At 37.3% G+C, this 24,949-nt stretch overlaps 1 protein-coding gene across 6 annotated transcripts in view; it reads right to left on the reverse strand.

Annotated features, from left to right (window-relative positions):
- Ric8b (RIC8 guanine nucleotide exchange factor B) overlaps window positions 1-24,949 on the reverse strand; it is a 103,860-nt gene that overhangs the window by 33,614 nt on the left and 45,297 nt on the right. For all 6 annotated transcript variants that reach the window (XR_007212480.1, XM_048356594.1, XM_048356574.1 and 3 more), the window contains exons 5-7: window positions 17,337-17,565; window positions 16,488-16,583; window positions 8,914-9,058 (exon numbers count right to left, since the gene is read on the reverse strand). Coding sequence is in view for 5 of the 6 variants with exons in the window: in XM_048356594.1 (XP_048212551.1) it covers window positions 8,914-9,058; window positions 16,488-16,583; window positions 17,337-17,565 (470 nt within the window). In the remaining variant the exon portion in view is untranslated. The remainder of the gene's footprint in view (window positions 1-8,913; window positions 9,059-16,487; window positions 16,584-17,336; window positions 17,566-24,949) is intronic.

Below are 24,949 nucleotides of genomic sequence, written 5' to 3' on the forward strand. Positions count from 1 at the left end.
GATATATGCATTTCAGAATTCTCAGTGAGAAATATTGATGCGAGTATTTTTAGTTGCTTTCTTTTGGTGCCAATATTGGAGCTTGAACTCAGGGTCTCATGTTCTTGCTCTGCTTTTATCTCTCACTCTGCTTTTCTGCTCATAGTTAGAGCACGATTTGACCCATGCCTTCAATTCCAGCTTTTGGATGGTTAGTTGGAGATGAGTCTTTTGGATCTGTCTGTATAAGCTGGCTTTGAATCTTCATCCTCATAACTACGCTTGGTAAGTAGCTAGGATTATGGGCATGAGGGTCTTTTTAGTTTTTAGTTAGTTTTTAAAATGCACCATATAAACTAGGCACGGTAGCTCAAGCCTATAATCCTAGCTACTCAAGAGGTTGAGATCTGAGGATCACAGTATGAGCCAGCTTGGGGAGGAAATTCTGTGAGACTCTTATTTCTTTTTTTTTTTTTTTTTTTTTTTTGCCAGTCCTGGGGCTTGGACTCAGGGCCTGAGCACTGTCCCTGGCTTCTTTTTACTCAAGGCTAGCACTCTGCCACTTGAGCCACAGCGCCACTTCTGGCCATTTTCTGTATATGTGGTGCTGGGGAATCGAACCCAGGGCCTCATGTATATGAGGCAGGGACTCTTGCCACTAGGCCATATCCCCAGCCCTCTTATTTCTAATTAACCACCAAAAAAGCTGGAAGTGGGACAGTAGCTCAAGTGCTAGAGCACTAGCCTGGAATCAAAGAATCTTAGAAACAGTACCCAGGCCCTGAGTTCAAGTCCCAGGACTGGCACAATAAAATTAAAATAAAATAGACCATAGAATATCCAATTTGATAGTGGGAAAGTAGAAGAGGAAAACTGACTGAACTTGGATGTTAAGATGAGCTGCTAAGGCAAAGAAAAAGATTATTTTTGTGGTCACACACACACACACACACACACACACACACACACACTATCTCTGTTCTTTGTCATAGAGTTCATCCATGGAGTTATGCGAAAATGCTGCTGGAATGAAACATTTCAGCATTCAGTCTTTCATCATTACTTTACCAGGGTGCTAAAGGGCACTATGAACAACGGAAAGCAACCTCCTCGGCCCTATGCACTGTCAGAACTACATTGAGAGTCCTGGTATTAAAAAATGTGGGTGTGGGCTGGGGATATGGCCTAGTGGCAAGAGTGCTTGCCTCCTATACCTGAGGCCCTGGGTTCAATTCCCCAGCACCACGTGTATAGAAAAGGCCAGAAGTGGCGCTGTGGCTCAAGTGGCAGAGTGCTAGCCTTGAGAAAAAAGAAGCCAGGGACAGTGCTCAGGCCCTGAGTCCAAGCCCAGGACTGGCAAAAAAAAAATAAATAAATAAAAAATGTGGGTGTTACTATACTCTATCAGGAAAGCAAACAATTTCTGCTTTTTTACCAAGAAGAAAGAATGGCTGAAATAGATTCAACTCAGAGTTCATTCTCCGTTCTCTCTAGAAATCTCTCTTTGTGGTCAGTTTTGTTTCTGCAATTCTTAGAAATTCACATTAGCAGTTTCCACTAGCTACTACTGTCTTTCCTCCAGTCTCATATCTTTTCATTCCTTATTCTATACACTGTTAAAATGTCTTTGTAAAAAAAACCCAGTAACAACAATAGGACTGTAGTATAGTGTAGATACTACAAAGACAAAACAAAAAACCAAAATTGTTTAACCCTTCTGGCCAAAACCTCTCATGTTTTCCCTAAAGGATAAGCTCAAGTTCCAAATAGTCTACTAGGCTCTCAGCTTTGCCTTCTTTTCTAGCTATGGTTTTCTCACATACTGAACTAGTCTCTTCTCTGTACTATTTCCCACTTCTTTGTCTTCTGAAAGACTCTGATTTCCACAACACCTAATTATTTTTCATTTCCCCATCAACGCCCAGGTAGTACTGGATGCATTCCTTTCTTAGGAGGTTACCATAGTACAATGAAATGATTCCTGTACATGGAGAAATACACAAGATAGCATATTCATTAGACTGAATTCAGAGTACAAATGTTTGTTCTTTTATTTGGCATTTTGAGGGCATTTACTATCTGATTCTTCGTGAAGCATTGAAGATATAAAGATGTAAGGAAGACATTATCTCCAACTTAAAGAAACTCAAAGCCTAGAACACATGCTCATACATAGAGAGTTACAAGATAGTAAATGTCAAAAAGCACTTATAATAGAGATAGGTAAAAATGGCACAAAGGAAAGAATGATTAACACAGCTTGGAATGGTCAAATGAATATTAACAGAGACGATACTCAAGATGATCTTCAAAGATAAGCAAAGTTCATCATCCTAACAAACAAAGAAGGGGAAAGGAATTCCATGAAATGAAGCATTGCACATGGTTAAGCAAGGAAGTGTAATATGAGAGTATGAGTACACAAGTTAGCCAGGGTAAGTTCTATGTTTCTGGCTTCAGGGACTGCAGATAATACATTGAACTTTAGCTAGAAGATGGAAGTACCTGTGAAAAACTCAAGCATCGATGTCAAGTAAGCCAGTGGCTAAATAGGGCAGCTTCAGGAGAAAGCTAGAGACAAGAGGGACTTGGGAACCTGTTCATCCAACAGACAGAAGCAGAAGCCAGCAGAAGTTTGAGGTTGCTCAGAACAATGAAAATCGAGAGCATGGCCAGAAGATGACTTGAGAGAACAGCAGCAAGTAAACATGGAATTGGAATAGGGCTTGACAAATGAGACTGCACAAAAAGAACAGAGAAGTCACAGGACATCCAGGAGTGTATGGTAGCACAGGACAAGGAGAGTAGTCAAGTGCCAAGTGTTGTAAGAACTAAAGTAATATGAAAATATCAAACCCACTGCTTTGGGAAATTAGGTCACCTGTGGCCTTACTGAGGGCCCTTTCAGTGGAATTTAGAAGGTAGGGAATAGCAGTGCAAAGTAAGTTCTATTGCAACTGGAATTTAGAACTAACTTCCCGGCTTCTACCAAGTTGAAGCCTGTGCTGCAGTAAAGACACTAAAAAGAAAAACCAACTGGCTCCCCTAAAATGCCCTTTAAATGCATGAAACAGTAGAATAGCAAGAATCATAGAGCACAAACTGTATTTTGAAGAACAGAAAAAAAAATCTCTAGTGCTGATAGATAAAAAGCAGATTTCTTTGGGGACATCAATCAGTTAACTTGTAATTCATTATGAAGACAAGTGGAAAGCTATTGTAGCTTAGACTAAGCTAACTGCCTTCAGAATAGTTTAGGGACCACCACATATTTTATTTTTGTTTTTTTATCTTTGAACATTTTTCTAATGTCTTGGAGAGACACCTCTTTGCAAAACCCCCACATACAAGTGACAAAAATCTCTTGCTCTCACCAATTGTTTTTTCTTTTTTAAAAAATATTAGCAAGGTGACCTGTTTCAGCAGGGTCAGGTTTTTTTAAAGTTATCTTTCAGGGTAAAATGAAAATAACTATAAAATCAGATGTCAAAATTTAATATGTTTTCAGTGTTCTCTAATTTTTAGGAATTTTTGTAGCCTTTGCACCTGGAAAAGAGGATTTATAAAATCACCAAAATAATTGTGTGCTTTATTTTGTATGTAGTGGTTGTGAGTGTTACCTCCCCATCTAAAGAGAACATAGTAATGGTTACAACATGTGAAGATTTATTGCCATATGTATTGAATCAGAATATCTTATTAACATAAAAGTGCTTATGAAGTAAATCTTTCTTGTGCATTTTCAACACTTGTAAATGGGCAATCAGAAAATGTTTACTATGAAGAGCCCTTTTTGATATGTTTATTAATAATGATTCTTAATGGGGCTTATCATAAGTTTGATATGCATAGCATCTTAGAAAAATATTGTGTAGCCTGCAAACCCTTTTTAAAAATAATGCCTACTTGATTTATATCTATAAAAGATGTCAGGTAATTCTATTTGGAAAACTAATGCACTAACTTTAAGGAAATTGCAAATTCAGGTGGAGAGTCTTACAAAAGACAGTGTTTTATGTCATACCTATAGCTTTGGTCCCATCTTTAATTGAGAAACATTTATCTATATAAAACATATTTTTGGATAAATATATATATATATTTGTATCTCTACAGAAAGGCTCTAAAAAGCATTTGAGTAAAATATTTGGTTCCCTTTTCTATAGTTATCCTTTAAAACCCTCATAGATATATCTGGTTTGTTTGTTGTCTTTCCATTAGTGCTCCCTTGAGTGTCTACATTGTGTTCCCCACTTCCCACTTCCGTCACCAGCTAATGAATGTGCCACTTTCCATGTCAGAGTTGCAGACCTACAAGGTCTATGGTTTAAGTTGCCATGCTGCTAGAAAGTTGTGCTTTCTCTTTCCAGCTGTTTACTTACTCCCTGGGAAAAGTAGTAGCTCTCTGTAGCATTATGGACTTTCAGTGGGACCAAATTTTTGCCATTAAAAACTGGCATTATATTGAACTATACATTGAGAAATCAATCAGAAATAAATTTTTTTACTTTCAAAAAAAAAGAAAGAAAAACCAACTGGTCTTTGAATACGTCAAGATGTAAAGGACAGTAATATGAGAACTTACGTAGGTTGAAGAAAGCAGATAGAGATAAAAAAAAAAAAGAGATTAACAACTGATGGAGCAAGGCTTCTGAAGGACAGGAAAAGATAAACAGGAAGTGGAGATTTTAGTTCTAAGCTAGACACAGCTATTCCTCTGAGACTGAAATAAAGAGGAAACTAAAATTTAAATGTGGGGCTATGGTGCTATAGTTTCCCTGTAACTCCGCACCTGCCACAATGAATGGCACTGGAAATTAGTAAATATGTTGTAGGGTGAGGTGTAAGAGGAGGCAAGGAATTATTTTACAAAGCTTTTTCTTTAAACGATGTAAGGCTTATTTTAAGACCATGTGTAGAAAGTAGGTAATTTGTAGAGCAAAAGTAAAACATTTGTTATATCAGGGCTCAACAGAGCAAGTGGGTGGAATAAGAACAAGTTTATCTTTTGGTCACTAAAGCCTGGAGGTGTGCCTGATATAGGTGGGTATTTAAGACACTGGAACAAGTCATTCTTTACACACTCTTCCACTGTGAGATTTTGTGCTTCTCATTTCATTTTCCTTTCTTGTGTAGTCTCTATGTTGCAAACTCAATAGATTTGCTGCTTACAGTCTCTATTGTGCTGTCTAAGCTTTGAACACTGATCAAAGTACCTTCATTTTTAACTTAGTTTTGCACGTCCTCAAGAAGAAAGACTGACACTCTGACAAATTATTTGAAACTTATTTCATTTGATAATCTACTCCCAAATCTGAATTTTGAAACTTGATGACTTTCAAGTTGAAGCTAGATTGTAGACTTTTTCTATCCATGGTTTTAAATTTGAGTTAGATGAAAACATTTTAAAATGGAGAGATTTTACTTAAAAGTCATGGTCTAGCTTCTTTTTGAAAACCTGGCCGATCTACTAACAATTGCCACAGTTCCTTCCTGATAATAATCAATAAGCTCAACAGCAATATCCCCTCTTCAGTACCCTATAGTGCTTCTAAGTGTGTTGCTGAGGTTCTGGTGTTCATTTATTACCCATATACCTGGCTCACTTGACTTACTTTTATTATGACAAGCCTATTGGAGTCTATGACGCTTGCATAAGAAAGTATGTAATATAAAGCCACAGATTTGATCAGGTATACTCCTATAATCCTAAGATCTAACTCAAAAAATATTTTAAGAATGAAAGAAGGTTGACTCCAAAAAAGTTTTTAATTCAATTGGAAAGAAAATCAGACGATTAATATGGAATTGTCCAAGTTCAAATAAAAAATATTACTGTGCTTTAATCAAGGTTGGCATCGAGCCCCAAATCACAACTATGAAGCATCATAAGTGTTAGGCTGAAGAAGGGAGCCAAAAGCTAACCATTTCCAACTAAAAAAAATGAATGGAATTCACTTACAAACGCATACACTGTATCTGCTGATAAGCTGTGACACTCACTAAATCATCAGTAATATAATTACATTCACCAGTACATATTTATGTATGTATTTTGCACTTAGATATATATATAATATATGTATATGCACTTAGATATATAATTTACATGCAAATAAAAGAAACAAATGTTAGATTTGCCTTCTTGAATTTTTAAAGAAGTATCTATGAGAAGTGATATTCACTGTAAAAATGTATATATGTGTGTACATATATGTAACATATGTATGTATATATGCACACACACATACACATATACATACACATATTTTAGGTACTAGGATTTGACTCAGGGCCTTGCACTTGCTCAGCTTGATGGCCTGAATAGATAGGTTTACCAGGCCTTTTGTATGCATCTTGACAAACCTCGTAAAATGAAGATTCATGTGTATATGTTGTTTTTTTTTTTTCCAAATTTTTATTATCAAACTGATGTACAGAGAGGCTACAGTTTCATACATTAGGCACTGGATACATTTCTTGTACTGTTTGTTACCTTGTCCCTTCTCCCCCTCCCTCCTCCCACTTTCCCTTTCCCCCCCTGAGGTGTTCAGTTCACTTACACCAAACAGTTTTGCAAGTATTGCTTTTGTAGTTGTTTGTCTTTTTTTACCGTGTCTCTCAATTTTGTATTCCCTTTCAATTTCCTACTTTTAATACCAGTATACACGGTTTCCAATATACTCAGATAAGATTATAGAGATAGTGTAGGTACAACCACAGGAAGGTGATACAAGAACATCATCAATAATAGAAGCTACAGATACAGATGGGACTCATGTGTATATGTTTTAGATTTATGTGGATACATACACAAACTTTAAAAACAACTCATTTGCCATCTAAGAAATACAGGCTCAATGTAGCCAGTGTTTACTGACACTAAGACGTTAAGATGACCATTTAATTACAAGATGTTAAATCAAAGTCATGGCAGAAGTAAACTGTCCAAATGGACAGATGAATAATGATGATAATAATAATAGTAATAATAACCACCACCACAGCGAGTCCTTATGAGAATTAAAAGAGTATGTCAGGTACTGATACTTCTCAGGTCATAAGAGCTATGTGTGTTGTCATTGTGATGATGATCTAATTTTGTTCTTTTGTTTTGTTTTGTTTTTTTGCCAGTCCTGGGGCTTGAACTGTCCCTGGCTTCCTTTTGCTTAAGGCTAGCACTCTACCACTTGAGCCACAGAGTCACTTCTGGCTTTTTCTATATATGTGGTGCCGAGGAATCGAACCTAGGGCTTCATGTATATGAGATGAACACTTTACCACTAGGCCATATTCCCAGCCCTAATTTTGTTCTTAAGAGGAAATTAAATGATGGATCCATAAGTCAGGTATGATGTTTGAAAAAAACAGACTTTGAGAAGAGTGAACTTTTCCATCTCCAAGCTATCTCAGAAAATTTGAGCACTACAAAAAGTATAATAAGAAATCTGCTTGATGGATTTTTTAAATAAACAAGGAGAAATTGGTGGGGATACGTGAATAAAGCTGCTCATTTGGAGAATTAGACTTTTATAGAACAAGTAATTCATATAACTTTAGGACTACTTTCAGTTGTTGGGTCTATAATCACTTTATACGTACTTATAAGAGTAGTCTTTATTACACTGTAGTAATTATTTTTAAATTTCTCTTTAATTTCTTGAAGATTGTTACCAAAGATGCATATCATAAATATTTGTATTTCTATTTGGTGGATTATGCAGCTCATATGACTACTAGTTAAAAAACTTGGTAAAGAAACTAAATTTTAATGAACTATAATTTCAAAAGGAATAATAGTAACTGACCCAGGTATGTGCCTGGTTATCAAAATAGTATCAAAATTATTAGGAAGACTTCTCATAATGGCTCAAGGTTTTGTCCCATCAATATTATAAGTGGGGGTAAAAACACAGGAGGCAAAGTTTACATGCATGTGCATTTGGTAATTTACCTGTCTCTGAATGTCTTAATAAATTCAGAAACATGTAAATGCATTTATGTATGTACTTATTTGATAGTATTAGCAATTGAAGTACTAGTACCTAATAAGTACCCGTGCTTCCTAGGCAGGTGCTTAACTACTTGAGTCACACGCCCAGCCCTTTTTGCTTTAGTTATTTTTCAGATTTAGTCTCATGCTTTTTTTTTTTTTTGGCCAGTCCTGGGCCTTGGACTCAGGGCCTGAGCACTGTCCCTGGCTTCTTCCCGCTCAAGGCTAGCACTCTGCCACTTGAGCCACAGCGCCGCTTCTGGCCGTTTTCTGTATATGTGGTGCTGGGGAATCGAACCTAGGGCCTCGTGTATCCGAGGCAGGCACTCTTGCCACTAGGCTATATCCCCAGCCCCAGTCTCATGCTTTTTGCCTGGATCAGTCTGAACCTCAGCCCTCCTAAACTCTGTATTTTGAGAGCTGGAATTATAGATGTGAGCCACCATACCTGGCTCTAAAAGTGTTTTAACATTGCTGCTTTTAAGCTGGGCGCAATGGCTCACACTTGTCATCCTAGCTACCAAGAAGCTGAGATCGAGAGGACTGAGGTTTGAAGTTAACCCTCAGCAAAAAGTTCATGATCTTCCATATCAACCAATAAAAAGCTGGGCATCATGGTGCACAACTGTCATCCTACCTAGGTGACAAACATAAATATTAGAACTGAGTTTCACAAAAGCCCAGGAATAGATGTGAAATCCTATTGAAAAGTAGCAAAAGTAAAAAGGGTTGGAGGTGTAGCTCAAGTTGTATAGCATGAGTGTAGCAACTGCAAGCTCTGGGTTTAAACCCCAGCACTGTCATAAACCACAGTAAGTAAAAAATAATCAATGCTTTGAAAAAGAGTAGAGTGATGATCACTAGCAACTGGAATTGTCTCAAACTGTGCCCAAAAGATTTAAAAAAAAAAAACAACAGAGGGAAAAGAGAGTTTAACCTACCTCTTTCTTTGCAAAGGACAAAAAGGAATTCAGCAGCAATTTGCTTGACTCCAAGGTCAACGTGTGTCATGAGGCGCACCAGCTTATTTCTCACAGTGGAGCCAACTTCAGGTCGATTTGTCACATCCCTCAAAGGTGGTAAGACCTGATGGCACAAATGAAAAAAACATCATCGATGAAGGAAACTGGAGTGAGAATGGAGGCATACAACTCATCAGTCTTTCAATGTGTACTGGGCTTCGTTTGGTAAAACTGAGAAAAAGTTAAAAATAAATACAGGTTAGCACCAAAATAAAATAAAAATAAATCGATGTGGCCAAAAGGGAACTCTACTACATTGTTGGTGGGAATGCGAACTTGTTCAACCCCTCTGGAAAGCAGTGTGGAGGCTCCTCAGAAGGCTAAAACATAGAGCTCCCCTACGACCCAGCAGCCCCACTTTTGGGCATCTACCCAAAAGACTACAAGCAAGACCACAGTAAAGCCACCAGCACAACTATGTTCATTGCAGCACAACTTGTCATCGCTAAAACATGGAACCAACCTAGATGCCCCTCAGAAGATCAGGAAAATGTGGTACATATACACAATGGAATTCTATGTCTCCATCAGAAGGAATGACACTGCCCCATTCATAAGGAAATGGAAGCACTTGGAAAAAAAAAAATCACACTAAGTGAAGTGAGCCAGACCCAAAGAAACATAAACCCTATGGTGTCCCTCATAGGGAATAGCTAGTATAGGAATAGGCTAGTCATGGTAGAAGACCAAAATACCCCAATAACTACACCCATATGTGACCACATAAGATGCCAAGTGAAATGAACTCCAAATTACAGAAAAAAGAGTTATACCACTGTTGTAATTATTCTCAACATGCTATGCAAACTCATACTACTTTTTTTCTCTTTTTCCTTGTCTGTTTGTTTGACTGAGTGGTCTGTCTAGTTTTGTTTCTCTTGTAGCCCTTCCTGTGCGTATACCCTCGCTACCACTGTACTACATCTGAGTACCCTGGATATTGTCTGATACAGGTAACAGAACTAGGGAAGAGAGAGGGAATACCAAAATCGAGAGACAAAGAACAAAAAGACAAACCATCCAAAAAGCAACACTTAGAAACCATTTGGTGTAAACCAACTGCACAACTCTTGGAGGGAGAGGGGGAGGGGGGAGGGGGGAAATAAGGGAGGAGGTAACAAGTAGAACAAGAAATGTACTCACTGCCTTTCATATGAATCTGTAACCCCTCTGTATCAAACTTTGACAATAAAGAAAAAAAGAAAGTATAATGAAAGACTAAAAAATAATAATAAAATAAAAATAAATAGAAACACACAGTTCTCTAGTAGTTTCATGGCAGTACTGAGGTTTCATTAGACCAGAAACCTCACCTGTGTATGTCACCAAACTCTCCTAAAAGCACTTCTGAATTTTCACTCAACTCCCACAATACCTCTTCTTGACCCCATCAAAATTCATTTTAACATCAATGCAACTTTCTTTTTCTTCTATAGTTGCCCTTAATACTAAGACAATGTGGTCTCTTCCTTTTTTTTTTCAGTCTGACAGCATTTTCAGTATTTACTTAAAAAATTTTGCACTTAAGCTTTCAAGTTTTTTAATTTTATGATAAAAATCACTATTATGGGTTAAGCATCCCTAACTTGAAAATCTGAAATGCTCCAAAATCTGAAAGTTTCTTTTTTTTTGGGGGGGGGGGAGGTGGGATTTTAAAACCATTTATCAATTTACTAAAAATTAAAGGGTAGAGTTTACCTAAGTACAAGTACCTGCTGGTCAAATATATTCTCTTGATGTTAAGGCAGATGCCTTCATGTTTCAGACAGGGTTGGTAAGAAAGTACAAAACCTATTTATGAAGGAAAGTCTCTACTTTTAGAAAGTATTAAAGTAAATTCTTACATGGGCAGAATTATTCTTATATGGGCACTATTTTTTTTAAAGCAGACATGATGTCCCAAATGGAAAATTCCATATATAAATTTATATTATGTGACAGGTGGCAGTCAAATGAAGATACACTAAAAATATTGTATAAAATTACCTTCTGGCAAGGTTTATAAGGTCTATATAATACACAGTGAATTTTGTGTTTAGACTTGTACCCCATTAACAAGATATCTCATTAGGTATCTCTGCAAATACAAAATCTAAAAGATTCTAAATCTGAAATACTTCTAATACCAAGTTTTTGAATAAGAGATATTTAATCTGTAATTAATGGTTAAGAATAAGAGATATTAGGGCTGGGAATATGGCCTAGTGGTAGAGTGTTTGCCTCGTATACATGAAGCCCTGGGTTTTCTTCCTCAGCACCACATATATAGAAAAAGCTGGAAGTTGGGCTGTGGCTCAAGTGGTAAAGTGCTAGCCTTGAGCAAAAAGAAGCCAGGGACTGTGCTCAGGCCTGGAGTTCAAATCCCAGGATTGGCAAGAGAGAGAGAGAGAGAGAGAGAGAGAGAGAGAGAGAGAGAGAGAGAGATTTAATCTGTAATTAATGGGTATTTTGTACGTGTCAGCTGTTGTGACACATTATTTACAGTGCTCACAGTAACCCTGCAAAGAAGGTAATAAAATGACTCACATCTATCTTAACCTTAACGGGTTAATTTTTAATGTAACTTGTTTCTTTGCTCACTCATTTGTCTATCCATATGACAATACTTGCTCTGGTTTCCTGTCATCTGACTAGTCTTTGTCTCAGTCGCTTTTGCTAATTCTCTTCTCTTCCTGTCTTATAAATGTTGGAATACTCAAGGGCAGAATTCTTTAGTAATTTTCCCCCTCCCCTGGCAATGATGCATTTTATTCATTTTATTATCTTTAAGTAGTTGCACAAGGGGTCAATTTAATGTATCAGTTTATAAGTACAATGCAACTTGATCAGTGAATTTTTCTTTATTATGTCTACTCCTACCATTGGTGGTCTCATCCAGTTTTATGACTTTATACAGTGTTTGCATCCTCCATTTCCAAATTGTATTTCCTATTGATTTCTTTCCTGATATTGAGAGCTTCTTTTAAAAAAAAAATCACTGAACAGAAATGTATTATATTTTACAAAGGGCTATAGAAAATAATAGATTAAAATAACAAAAGAAATTATGGGTATAATTTTTTTTTTTTTTGCTGGTCCTAGGACATGAACTCAGGGCCTGGGAACTGTTTCTGAGCCTCTGTGCTCAAGGCTAGTGCTCTACCACTTGATCCACAGCACAACTTCCAGCTTTTCTGAGTGGCTAACACTTTTCTGTCCAAGTTGGCTTTGAACTGTGATCCTCAGATCTCAGCCTCCGGAGTAGCTAGGATTACAGGTGTGAGCCACTGGTGCCTGCTCAGAAATTATATTAAAATGGCTTACTTCCATTTTAATTATGATTATATCTATGGGTGAGTGTACAGAGAGAATACTTGGCATAATACAATATTCAGTATGTTGCCACCTCGCTTATAGGCTGATTACAGGGCAAATCAAAATGTCATGAAATTATCTTTTTAACCTTCACATTAATGCTTCTCAAGACACTGCTTGCCAAATAAATATGCATGGATCTTGTTAAAATGCCAATTCTGATTCACTCTTTGGTTTCCTTTCTTTTAATCTTCTTGGCAAATTCTTATGCACATAATCCAGTGTATACTACAGGTGCAATGCTGTATAGATCTCTAGACTATAATCACTTTTTGGATAGTAACTCTCCATCTTCTCCCTAACTCCTTAGTAAGCAATATTCTACTGTTTCTAACTTCCAGACTTTAAAGCTTCTCACACTTGGCATGTTCTACATGGGACTCTTCCCAACAGACCTGCTTCTCCTACAGTTTTTCATCTCCTTAAAAACTGAAAGTTCACTTTTCTAACTGCTAAGTACAAGAAACTTAGAAATACCCTCGACTCTTCTTTTTTTTTTTTTTGCCCCACATTCGTTCACCAGCAAATTATGTTGCCTGCCCTTGAGAAACAGCCATGATCCAACCACTCCTTATTAGCTCCTCCAGTGTCACCAAGTCCAAGCTACTAGTATTTTTTTGGTTAGACTCACTCATTGCAGCCTGTGAAATGTTTGTTCCATGCTTCCAACCTGGTTGTCTATGATTTATTCTCTACCTAGTAGCTAGGACAGTCTTTTTTTTTTTTTGCCAGTCCTGGGGCTTGGACTCAGGGCCTGGGCACTGTCCCTGAGCTTCTTTTTGCTCAAGGCTAGCACTCTATCTCTTGAGCCACAGCACTACTTCCGGCCTTTTCTGTTTATGTGGTGCTGAGGAAGAGCTTCATGCATGCCAGGCGAACACTCTACTGCTAGGCCACCTTCTCAGCCCTAGGATAGAGTCTTTTATAAGTCAGATCCTCTAGTTCCCATGACTTCTCATCTCACTCACAGGAAAAGGCAAGGTTCTCTCAGCTTCCTTACAAGGTTCTATATAATCAGGCTTCCTGCTACTCCTCTGAATTAATTTCTGCTATCATGCTTATTTATGCTACTATAGCCACCTCATCCTCCATGGAGTTCCTTAAACTTTCCTGCGTCATGTCCTTGCATTTGCTGTTCCATTTGCCCAGAAACTCTCTTCCTAAAACTATGTGTACGATTCTTTTTCTTACTTTCTTCAGGTCTGTTTAGGTGTCACTTACATGAGATAATCTCTGACTGCCCTTTCAATAACCGTTAGTGTCCTCTTTCTCCTCTTTCCCCAACTATGACTACCACTTGGCACTTGATTTACTGTGTACTTCTTTTCATCGAAATTCCACTGGTGCAGATATGTATTTTTTGCTTACTGTTCTCTTCCCAGTGCCCAGCATATTGTATAGGTGCTCAATGTATATTTGTTGACCGGAGGGTAAACAAATCAACTCAAATATTTTTTATTAAGTATTCTGTTAGCATGTTTTCTATTACCATAAGGAAATACTTGAAACTGGTTATGAAACTGTATGAAGAAAAGAGGTTTATTTTGTTCAGAGTTCTGGAGGTCCAAAGCCCTAGATCAGATGGCTTTCCTCTCCACACCCACAGTTCAACTTCTGTTGAGTGCCCAAGGAGAATTGGTATAATATGGTAAAGGGGTGTGTTGGAGGAGGCCAACCATGCATTGGTTTAAAGGTTGAGCTTCTATAATAACTTGTTCTTGCAAAAGCTCCAGGATCCTTCAAGGGCTACCTTAATCCCTCCAGAGGGATACTCTAAGGACCTAAGGACCTTCCTCTTTTTTTTTTTTTTTTTTTGTTGTTGTTTTGAGGCTTGAACTAGGGACCTAGAAGCTGTCCCTGAGCCTTGGTGCTCAAGGCTAGCATTCTACCACTTTGAGCCACAGCACCACTTCTGGTTTCTGGTGGTTAATTGGAGATAAGAGCCTCAAGAACTTTCCTGCCTGGGCTTGTTTTGAACTGTGATCCTCAGATCTCAGCCTCCTGAGGAGTTAGGATTACAGGTATGTGCCACCCACATCTGGCTCCAGGCCCTACCTCTTAAAAAGGTTTACATCATCCATTCTCAGGACCAAGATTCCTAGGTGTCAAATGACATCCAAACCATAACAAGTGCTTTCTACATAAACCAGGCCCTATGAACCTTCTTTAAGGAAAGTTGGTTTTTATATATTTCTGTATTATACTCTGAGCATGGAGTGTGCACCCTTCAGGGGCTCATGTGTTGAGATCTTGATTCCTCGGTGCCAATAGGTAATGAGAGCCTTAACTGGTTGGCGTTAGAGAGAAGTCCTTAGGTCACTGAGGAACTGGCCTCAAAAGGCATTAAGATATCTTGAGCTCTCATGAGAGCAAGTCGTTATAAAAACCAGCTCAACACGACCCTCTCTGGCTTTCTGTTTTGAAATATGGTTTCCATCTCTTGTCAAATGTCATGTGGTCTTCACCAGAGCTAAGCCAACGCTAATGGTGTCTTGCCCTGTGTCTCATGGCTAAATCAGTTTTCCTTATTAAGTCAACTTGCCTTAGATGTTTTACCACAGTAATGAAAAAATCAGTCTAATTAGAAAATTAGCACCAGGAGTGAGGTTGGTACTGTAACAGCTGAAAGCTCTCTGCTTTTAAACTGTTTCTGTTCCACCACTGTACACTGGAACAATTTAGCTCATTTTGGTTTTGTGCTATAAGTCTGCCTTGGATAAAACTTTGTACTTTTTTCTTTCTGATACCAAGTTTGAACTTAGGGCCTCGTACTTGTTAGGCAGGGCCTCCTACTTGTTAGGCAGGAAACTACCACTTGAGCTACACCCTCCAGTCTCTTTTTGCTTTAGACATTCTTTTTCCCCTAAAGAAAAAGGCGTTAGGTAGTGGTCCTCTGGCCTACACCTTTCATGTAGCTGGATTATAGGTGTGAACTATCATGCCCATATTTGTTTACTAAGATGGAGCCTCACCAATTTCTTACTTGGACTGACCTTGAACCTCAGAAATCCTCCTGATGTCTGCCTTTCAAATAGCTAGGTTTATAGGTGTGTATCACCATGCCTGGCCTTCTTTTTGGTTTCTGAGATAGTTTCTTGATTTTAGTCCAAGCTAGTCTTGAACTCATGATTCTCCTGATTTAGCCTCCTGAGTGCTAGGATTATAGAAGTATACTACCACATCTGGCTTGGTACTTTTGAATTAATGATGGAACAAGTTAAAATCTGGCACTACTGGGGATAGAGAGACTGCATTTTGCATTGTAAGAAGGATATGAACTTTGGGACTAGTAGTAGAATGTTATAGTTTGGATAGATGTGGTCTGAATGTTTTTCTCTAACGACTGATTATTAAACTTAATCCCCACTCTGAGGTATTAAAAGGATGGAAATTTAATAAACTATTACAGTTCTTAGAGTTGGGATTTTTGGGAGGTGATTACAATTGGCCAGGTCTTTTAGGTAGAGTCCCAAGATTAAGTACTGGTGTCTTTATAAAGAGAGAAAGAGAGAGAGAGAGAGAGAAGCTGAGGATAGTGGTCTATTTCTGTAATCTCTGCCACAAACAAGAATGAGTTAAGGCCAGCCTGAGTTGCCCAGGTCGCAATTGCTTTTTTGCTGTTGTTATTTTTTAAGCATACCAAAACGGCCTCTCACCTCAGGGACTTAGACTCTTGAAGATGTGTCTTCCAGACATTCTCAGAGACCCTTCTTACTTATCCAACTTTCTGCTCAAATGTCATTGCCTCAGGGAAGCTTTCCCTTGAAGTCTTTCTTCTAGCCTATTTTAATCTTTCTTCAAAACACTCAGCGTTTTCTGCCAGTATATTCTATATTTTACCGAATCATACACTGTGCTGTAAAGTCTACCAGTGTAAAAATTTGTCTGTTGTTTAATATTCAGAGCAATACTTAGAACATAGCACATAGTAGATGTCAAAAGACATTTGTTGGATAAGTGCATGTGTGACTCAAAAAATATACAAGATCACTTATTTCTTGATTGGATTCTTGGCAAGATTAAAACTTTTATGGATTTCTGATTTTCTGGAAAAACACCCACTGTATAAGAACTGGATTAATTAATACTATGCTAGTTAAACACATAAAGACATTAACTTTGAGATTTAATAGTTTTACCTGATCTTTGAGAAATTTTCTGATGTTCCGATGGGCTCGAGAACATTCTGTTAACAGGCTGAGAACTGGAGTCAGACCTTCTCTATAGCTGCTTCCCTATGGAGGAAACCATACATGTTAATTAGTTCAGTTTTAAAAGTATATTTTTCTCCTTTAATTGGAGCATAAGGATACTTTTGGGGGGGGAGTACTATTAGTTGACAAACTATGTTTAAAACTATTTTTAATAGTATTTCTATTTTTTAAGATATTTTCATATTTACTATCAGTTTTTATCTTTTCTGGACTGTCCTCCATTTTCCAGAATGTACCCAGGCTCAGCCAACATGCTTCAGTGAGGTGAAAGTCTAGGTGACCCACCTATATCATCCCGCTACCTTTTAGCACAGTCACCAAACACAGTGAGAGACAGCCTAGAGAAGATTCGCAAGTGAAAACTTTAAAAAAAAAAAAGGATTAAAAATATGTATCTTTAAAGGTATTTTCCCAAGTATTTGTCATGTTTGTGGGTGGAGTGTGCTTTACTCCGAACATTTAAAAAGTACAAAGAAGAGTGGGGAAGTTTTCATCTATTTTCAGGCACTAGTCACAAATTTGGTCTTACATGAACACAATTTTTGGCATTAAACAAATAAGCCTATATGGTTTCTGTTATTTATCGTACATTACATTAAAATTCTGCTATTTATCGTACATTGCAATAAAATACTTTAAAAAGTAAAATTATGCAACCAATTGGGTATAAAATAAAGCTGAGATGTGAATATCTCACTGGTTTGTGTTTGTAAGCATTCCACATTTACATTCTTTAGAAACATCTTCCCCAAATTTCCATTTTGTTAGCCTTACCTTGTCTATTCTCTTCTCCATAAAATTGAGTAAAACATGAATGGCCTCCATATTCATACCATTGTATACCATGGTATTGTTTTTCAAAATCGTTTCTTTCTCAGTTGTTTTATCACTGGGCAGTTCATCTAGAGTTGTTGCCTCTTGGGCTGTTTCTTCATGGGTTAATGGACAAATGAGAACATCCAGACAAGAGACCGGAACATTGCTTAAAAGGTTGACTGCATTGCTGAAAAGCAATTTAGAAATACAATATTTTAATTTGATTGACTAGTCCTTTAAAATGCAAACACAATAAGAAGTTCAGTGATGATTTTTAAGGAATCAATTAAAATTTTTCTTTTTCAAAATAAGCCATTAATATTACTTGGCATTTACTAAGAGGCAAAAAATAAAGGACAGTCTCAAAACACACAGGACAAATTAGTAAGACCAGATGTTAAATGGACAGGCAGAGTCACATGATGTCATGTCACTATCTGAACTGCTAAAATGGGAATTAGTGAGCTTTAAAGCTAGTTCTTTGATTTTATTTTGACAATAATGCTAAAGCTTTGCATTTTCTTCTGGGGGTTTTAATCCTTTCGTGGATCCATTGGTGTTTTATTCTTCCTTAGATTACAACATAAAGCATTTGAGAAGCAATGCATATAAGCAGCTTATCACAGAGGCAACAACATAAAAAAAACCAAACATTGCAGGATTGAGTTTTGTGCAAAATACAATTTTTAAATCATCCAATTTTTTTTTTCTAAAGGCATATGTAGAAAAAAAGGAAATGGTGCTATTTTTCCCCTTCTTATCATCAGGTCTCTTCAAACGAGGCCAACACAGCTATTTCTAATCTCAGTCCCTTAGGCCTTTCTGCTATACTTTAAGGAGTTCATAAGCCTGGGATGCACACCAGTAGGGGGAACCCATGCCTTGTATTTCTGGCCTTCTCGAAAAACCTTGTTCTGTTGTTCAGTGTACAGAGATTAAAATCACACTAACAACTTCAAAATTAGAAATGTTCTCAATGAGCACATTTTCCTCCATGAATTATTTCATATTTTTATTTAAAAAGAGAGGTACTGTTCTATGCTAACTAATCTTAATTGCCTGTACCTCAGAACTTCCTGATAAACAACAATGGAAAGACAGGCATTACATTTCCTAGTGACAGAGAGGCAGGTCTAAAAATAACCACATCCTGATTAAAAATAAACTGTTGCAAATGCAATTTAAAAGTCTAACCACTTGGAAACTAAACTCCGGGCTTAATCCATTTGATGCTGTTTTAAGTTAGACCATAGTAGTAAAAATCAATTTAGATCATAGTGACATCCTAAAACATAAACAGAAAAATAAAAAAAATACAAATATAAAATAAAGGCTTCTCTTTCCTTTACCTTGAAGTGAGGCTCTATTTCTCCACAGATAAATATGTCCTCTCTTGTTACATTATGGAAAGATAAAATCAGCAAGAAATCCATTTAAAAAATTAGACGATGCAGAACAATGACTGGTAATGGATAAATATGGCTAGGTGCCGATGGCTTGTGCCTGTAATGCTTGCTGCTCAGGAAGTTGAGAGCTAAAGATCACAGTTCAAGCCAGCCCAAGCAGTAAAGCCCATGAGACTTTTATCTCTAATTTAACCACCAAAAAGCTGGAAGTGGAGTTGTGATTCAAGTAGTAGAGTGCTAACCTTGAGTGGAAAAAGCTAATAACAGAGCCTATGCCCTGAGTTCAAGCCCTGGTACTGGCACAAAAAGTAAATAAACTGTAGGCAAAAATAATTGAGTAAGTTTTATGAATAAATAATTCCTGACAAATTACAAGTAATTTGGATGTTTTCACAAAAGCCTGCGGCTGCCGCTGCTATTATTATTACATAAAGTCTCTAAATTTGGTTATTTGTAACTATTCCAAGGTTACTGAAATAATACTTTCTTCCAAATTTCTTTTTCATGATTTCTGCAAACCTTGAAGTTTATTCTAGTCTTAAAATGATTTGCTTCTGACTTAAGCATTTGGAAATTGTTAGTAAATACCCTAGATTCATGGGGGACAGGGGGACAGGAGGGAGAGAAAGGAAGGGAGAACGAGAAAAAGAGAAAAAGACATAGAGAAAGAACTGCACTTTGGAAAACTACAAGCCATTCTGAAAAGTTAGGATTTTTTCCTCCCTTAATAAAAGGCAATAAAAGGCTCTGGAGTTCCTTAACAGTCTGATTCTCTAAATCTACCACAGGCACCAGATTGAGAAGTTTAGGATGGGTTATTTCATTACAAAGGAATGTTTCCCTTTTAAATTCATTTAAAGTAAACAGTTTCTAGGAACTCAGCAAATTTAAAAAACTAAATGTAGTGTTGGATTGGCATCAACAAATATTTGGAGGTTTTAGGCTTTTCAAGAAAAGTTCCCATTTTCTCATTTGTTATTAAATAACTCAGTTCCCAAATAACTACAAAATTAATTTTCTGGCTCACTGTGTTTGTGCTATTCTTTTTTTAAGTAAGGAAGGCCAGCTTTTTGAGCTTTGTCACTTCTCTTGACAGTTTTATTTGTGGTAGAAGAGTGTATGAAATTCTCCAGCTACCAGGAAGTCAGTGACTATGCACAGATTTGCACAATGGTGTTTGCATTCCTACTCCAGGGGGTAGAAATACTGTGTATATTACTCTCTCCTTTTCAGCTTCCTAGAGATCATTAATCACTGCAACATGACATCCTCCAGCTCACGCTCCCAGCCCCCTCCTGATATGCAAATTAAAAAGCAAGGCCTATTTAGAGCTCCTTAATGCCCTGATTAAAGCCTTGTTAGCTGTGGGAAGGAAGGGCACCTAAAATCTAGTCCTCCATCAATCATTGCACTAAGCAGTGATTTAACACCAAATGACAGTCAGAAGCATGCTAAGTTGTAGCAGTAGCAACTCTTCCTGGCTAAATGCATCTTTTTTTTTTTTTTTTAATTTGGAGCTTAGTTATCTAATTTCAAGACTGGATAGTTGATTGAAACAAACCTTAAGAGCTCTGAAAGATTTCTGTTCTGTTCTTTTTGTTTAGAAAACTTTAAAATAATCTTTTTATTTGGTGGTTAAGAATACTTCACAGAGGATCTACTCCTAAAGCAAATTTGAAGTATGCAGAACAGTAGTAATGTCAACTGCAGACTATTTTGTACAGTAAAAGAGTCTTCTAGACTTTATTCATTGTAGAACTGAAACTTTGTATCCTATGCCTGTTCCCTCTGGCCAGCCCATGCTCCACCCATCTCAGCTCTTGGTGACCACTACTGTGTTATCTGCTTCTGTAAGTTTCATTACTGTCAATTCCCCATAAAAAGTGGAATCATGCAGTCTTTGTCCTTTTGTATCTGGCTTGCACCAGATAAATTTATTTATTTAAATTTAAATTTTATTTTATTTTTTGCCAGTCTTGGGGCTTGGACTCAGAGCCTGAGCACTGTCCCTGGGCTAGCACCCTGCCACTTGAGCCACTTCTGGCCATTTTCTAGATATGTGGTGCTGAGGAATAGAACCCAGGGCTTCATGTATATGAGGCAAGCACTCTTGCCACTAGGCCATATTCCCAGCCCTGGCTTAGTTAAATGTGTTATGTCTTCCACATCCATCTACATTACTGAAAATTATAGAATTTTTATCTTTTATCTTTTATTTATTTATTTAGCTAGTCCTGGGGCTTGAACTCAGGGCTTGGGTGCTGTCCCTGAGCTTCTAAGTGCTCTACCACTTGGGCCATAGTGACACTTCCTTTTTTTTTCTTTTCTGAGTGGTTTATTGGGGATAAGAGTCTTATAGACTTTTCTGCCCCGGCTGGCTTCAAACTGTGATCCTCAGATCTCAGCCTCCTGAGTAGCTAGGATTACGGGTATGAGTCATTGGCGCCTGGCTAGAATTTTTATTTTTAAGGGATGAATAATATATTTATGTGTATATACATATATACATGAAATACATACACACATATATTTTATCCATTCATCTGTTTACATACATTTAGGAGACTCTCACTCCAATTAAACACACACACACACACACACACACACACACATACACACACACAGCTGGAAGGAGCTGTGCTTCAAGTGGTAGAGTGCTAGCTATGAGCAAAAAAGCTCACGGACAGTGCTCAGGCCCTGCATTCAAGCCCCATGACCAGCACAAAAACAAAAAACAAAAACCTATCTTGTGATCTCTTTCTACTCTTGCCTAGAATTGTTCTTACACTTTTCATAATATTTATGTCTGTCTCCCCACTTAGGTGTCCACTATAGAGTCCTTGGGGCACCTAGTTCAGTGCTCAGCTGCAGTTCAAAGACCTACATGTAGGAATAAAACTTATAGAAGAAAACATAGCATAAAAGCTCCAGAAGACTTGAATTTGGCAATAATTTCTTAGATATGACACCAAAGATAGGCAACAAAAGAAAAAAAAAACCATAGACAGGACTTTATGAAAAATTTACAATTTTTAAGTTTGAATAGTTTCTAAAAGGTGGACACTGGTGGCTCACTCCTATAACCCTAGCTACTCAGGAGACTGGGATCTGGCTATTGTGGTTTGAAACCAGCCCATCCAGAGAAGTCTGTGACACTTCATCTCCAATTAACACCCCAAAAAGCTGGAAGTGGAGCTGTGGCTCAAGAACAAAAGCTCAAGGACAGTCCTGAGTTCAAGCCCCAGGGCAGGCATACACACACACAGTTTCCAAAGAACACATGCAAATGGCTAACAAGCATGCAAAAAGATGCTCACCATAAGTAATCACTAGGGAAATGTAGGTTACAACTATAACGAGATACTACTTCATAGCCATAGGATTGCTACTATAAAAATCAAAACCAATCCCAAACCCAGACTATGACAAGTGTTGGCAAGGATAAAGAGAAACTGGAATGCTTACCACACTAATGGTAGAAATGAAAAACAATACAATACCTGTTGAAAACATTATAGTGGGTCCTCAAAAAACTAGAAACGAAATTACCACATGACCTAGCATTTCACTTCTAGGTATGGATGCAAAATAACTGAGAGCAAGGGGTTGAAGAAGTTCTTGTATGATTTGTTCATAGCAGGTATGCTTCCACATTATCAACAGTTAAAATGTGTCACTGATACACATAAGGATAAGGACCTATGGATTATATGTATACAAATGGAATATTATTCTACCTTTAAAAAGAGAAGGAAAATGTAATCACATGTTGCAACATTGATGAATCCTGAGGGTATTTTTCTATGAGTAAAAAGCCAGTCACCAGATAAGTCTTGTATACTTTTATACAGGAGACCTATTGGATAGTCAATTCTTGGATAGAAAGTGCTTAGATAGAATGGTGCTTACCAGAAGCCAGGAAAAGGGAGGAAAGAGAAGTTACTGTTTATAGGAATAAAGTTTACAAGGTGAGAAAAGATGAATGGTGGTGATGATAAATCTATTTAATAACACTGAATTGTACATTTAAAATTGTTAAGATGCTAAGTTTTATCTCTATTTTACCACAATTAAACAGTTGTAAAAAAAAGCCTCATTATAATGAGGTGTTAGGTGCTAAACTGTCCTCTTTTAAGTTATGTGAGGAAAAAATGAATTAGTCTGAACAAAAAACAGCAACAAAACTTTATAGATGTCAATGTACTTGATGGATAAAACAACTAGATTAAATGTCAAAAGGAAATTAAGTCAGCAGGCGCTGGTGGCTCATGCCTATAATCCTAGTTGTTCAGGAGGCTGGGATCTGAGGATCGAGGTTCAAAGCCAGCCCAGGCAGAAATCTGTGAGACTTTTATCTCTAATTAATCACAAAAAAAAAACTGGAAGCAGAGCTGTGGCTCAAGTGGTAGAGTACTAGCCTTGAGCAAAAGACGCTCAAGGACAGTGCTTGGGCACTGAGTTCAAGCCCCAGGATTGGTGTACATGTGGGTGTGATCTGATCTCATCTTCTCCTCTCCTCTACCTCCTTTTCTCCCCAAATAAACCATATCCACATGCAGCTTTTGGGGGCTAAGTATTTATATATAAGCTTATTAATTATGGAAAAGTGCTAAAATACTTTAAGGCAAATAAGATTACAATGTCCTTTCAAGTAGCAAAAAAAAAGATGGATAACGCCAAAAACCTTCTTGTTGCCATATGTATGGATAAAAAAGAAACAATATAGAACAAACAAAAAAACTATTAAAAGGTTGATTAGTAGAAATGAAGGTCAAGGTCTGCTATCTTGGTGAGATAACTCATTTTTATCTCTATGTCTATGCCCTCCTGACTTTTCTGAAAAAGTAAAACAGAACTTCCTTAGAGAGAAAACACACCAGTAAGAAAGTTGCCAATCTATTATTTGACTCTTTTAATACACTGACATGCTTCTAACATATGTATCACAAAGCATGCACCTGGCTGCAGAAAGAAATAATAACAGACAGCAGACGTCTTTACATGGTCACAGAGTAAACAGAGAAGTAAGTTCTTACACAAGATATCGGATCAAGAAAACAACTTTAAAAAGATCTAAAAGCTACAACTGAATATCTAAAAGTAATAGTGACAGAGGTAATATGGCAGGAACAGCATCGGCAGCACCTTTCATTTACTAAGAGATTACGTAGTGCCAGTGAGAGGGGGCTTCAGCAACCTCTCATTAAGCATCACATTCATTTGGATTTGAAATGCAGGCCATAGACTAGTCTATTCAAGACTACTTGGAACATTACCTTTTTCCTTACGACAGATCAAATGGGCAAAACATAAAGTTGTATAATAACTTTTTTTTTCTTTGGCCTTTTTTTCTGTTTTGGTACTGGGAATCGAACCCAGGATGTTGTATTTGCCGGGCAAGCACTTTGCCACTGAGCTACATCCCAGTCCTAAAGTAACATTTTAAGAATGAGAAATTTGACACTGATACATTCTTTTTCTAAAAGATTAATTTATTCCTTATACATGTACACAATAGATACACACACACACACACACACACAGAATCTGTTTTCGGGGTAGGTATAAAGAAGATTTTAATAGACTTAACAATTTAGTAAGTTCCTAAAATTGCCCTTGAGGTTGGTGCAGTTTTCTATTTAAGTGGATTAGCTTAGAGTCATTACTGCTCAAAATAACACTAATCACTTTAATTCTTATTAAAGGGCCATGCAGGGCCACTCCAGACAAACTGTTAAGTCAGCAGCAACCTCAGTCTCCCAAGAAAGCCTTTGAGAAATACTTGTAACACTGTCTGTGGCACTAGGTATTCAATATTTCTGTATAAGACATTCAATTCTGTATCTATAGTGAAACTAATAGGTTTGTTTTTTTTTAAACCAAAGCACCTTAACATAAAGGCAAATTTAAGGAGAAAAGGTAGTATCACAAAGGAAAATTAAATAAATGTAACTTTAAAATTCTGGTTGAAAAATCTTTATGTGTTTTTTTTATTGACTAATTCTGGGTGATATGTTAAGGTCTTCAATTTATTCTTCGGAGAAATCCTTGCAGTGCACCTGTGACTAGCCAACACTCTTGTCAAAATGTTTTCTCCTCACATCCTTGGTATGACAACTTCATTTAGCGTATGTGATTTCCAAAAGAGTCAATTCACTTCTGGAC

Source organism: Perognathus longimembris, chromosome 1 (assembly GCF_023159225.1).
Source record: "Perognathus longimembris pacificus isolate PPM17 chromosome 1, ASM2315922v1, whole genome shotgun sequence".
NCBI lineage: Eukaryota > Metazoa > Chordata > Mammalia > Rodentia > Heteromyidae > Perognathus > Perognathus longimembris.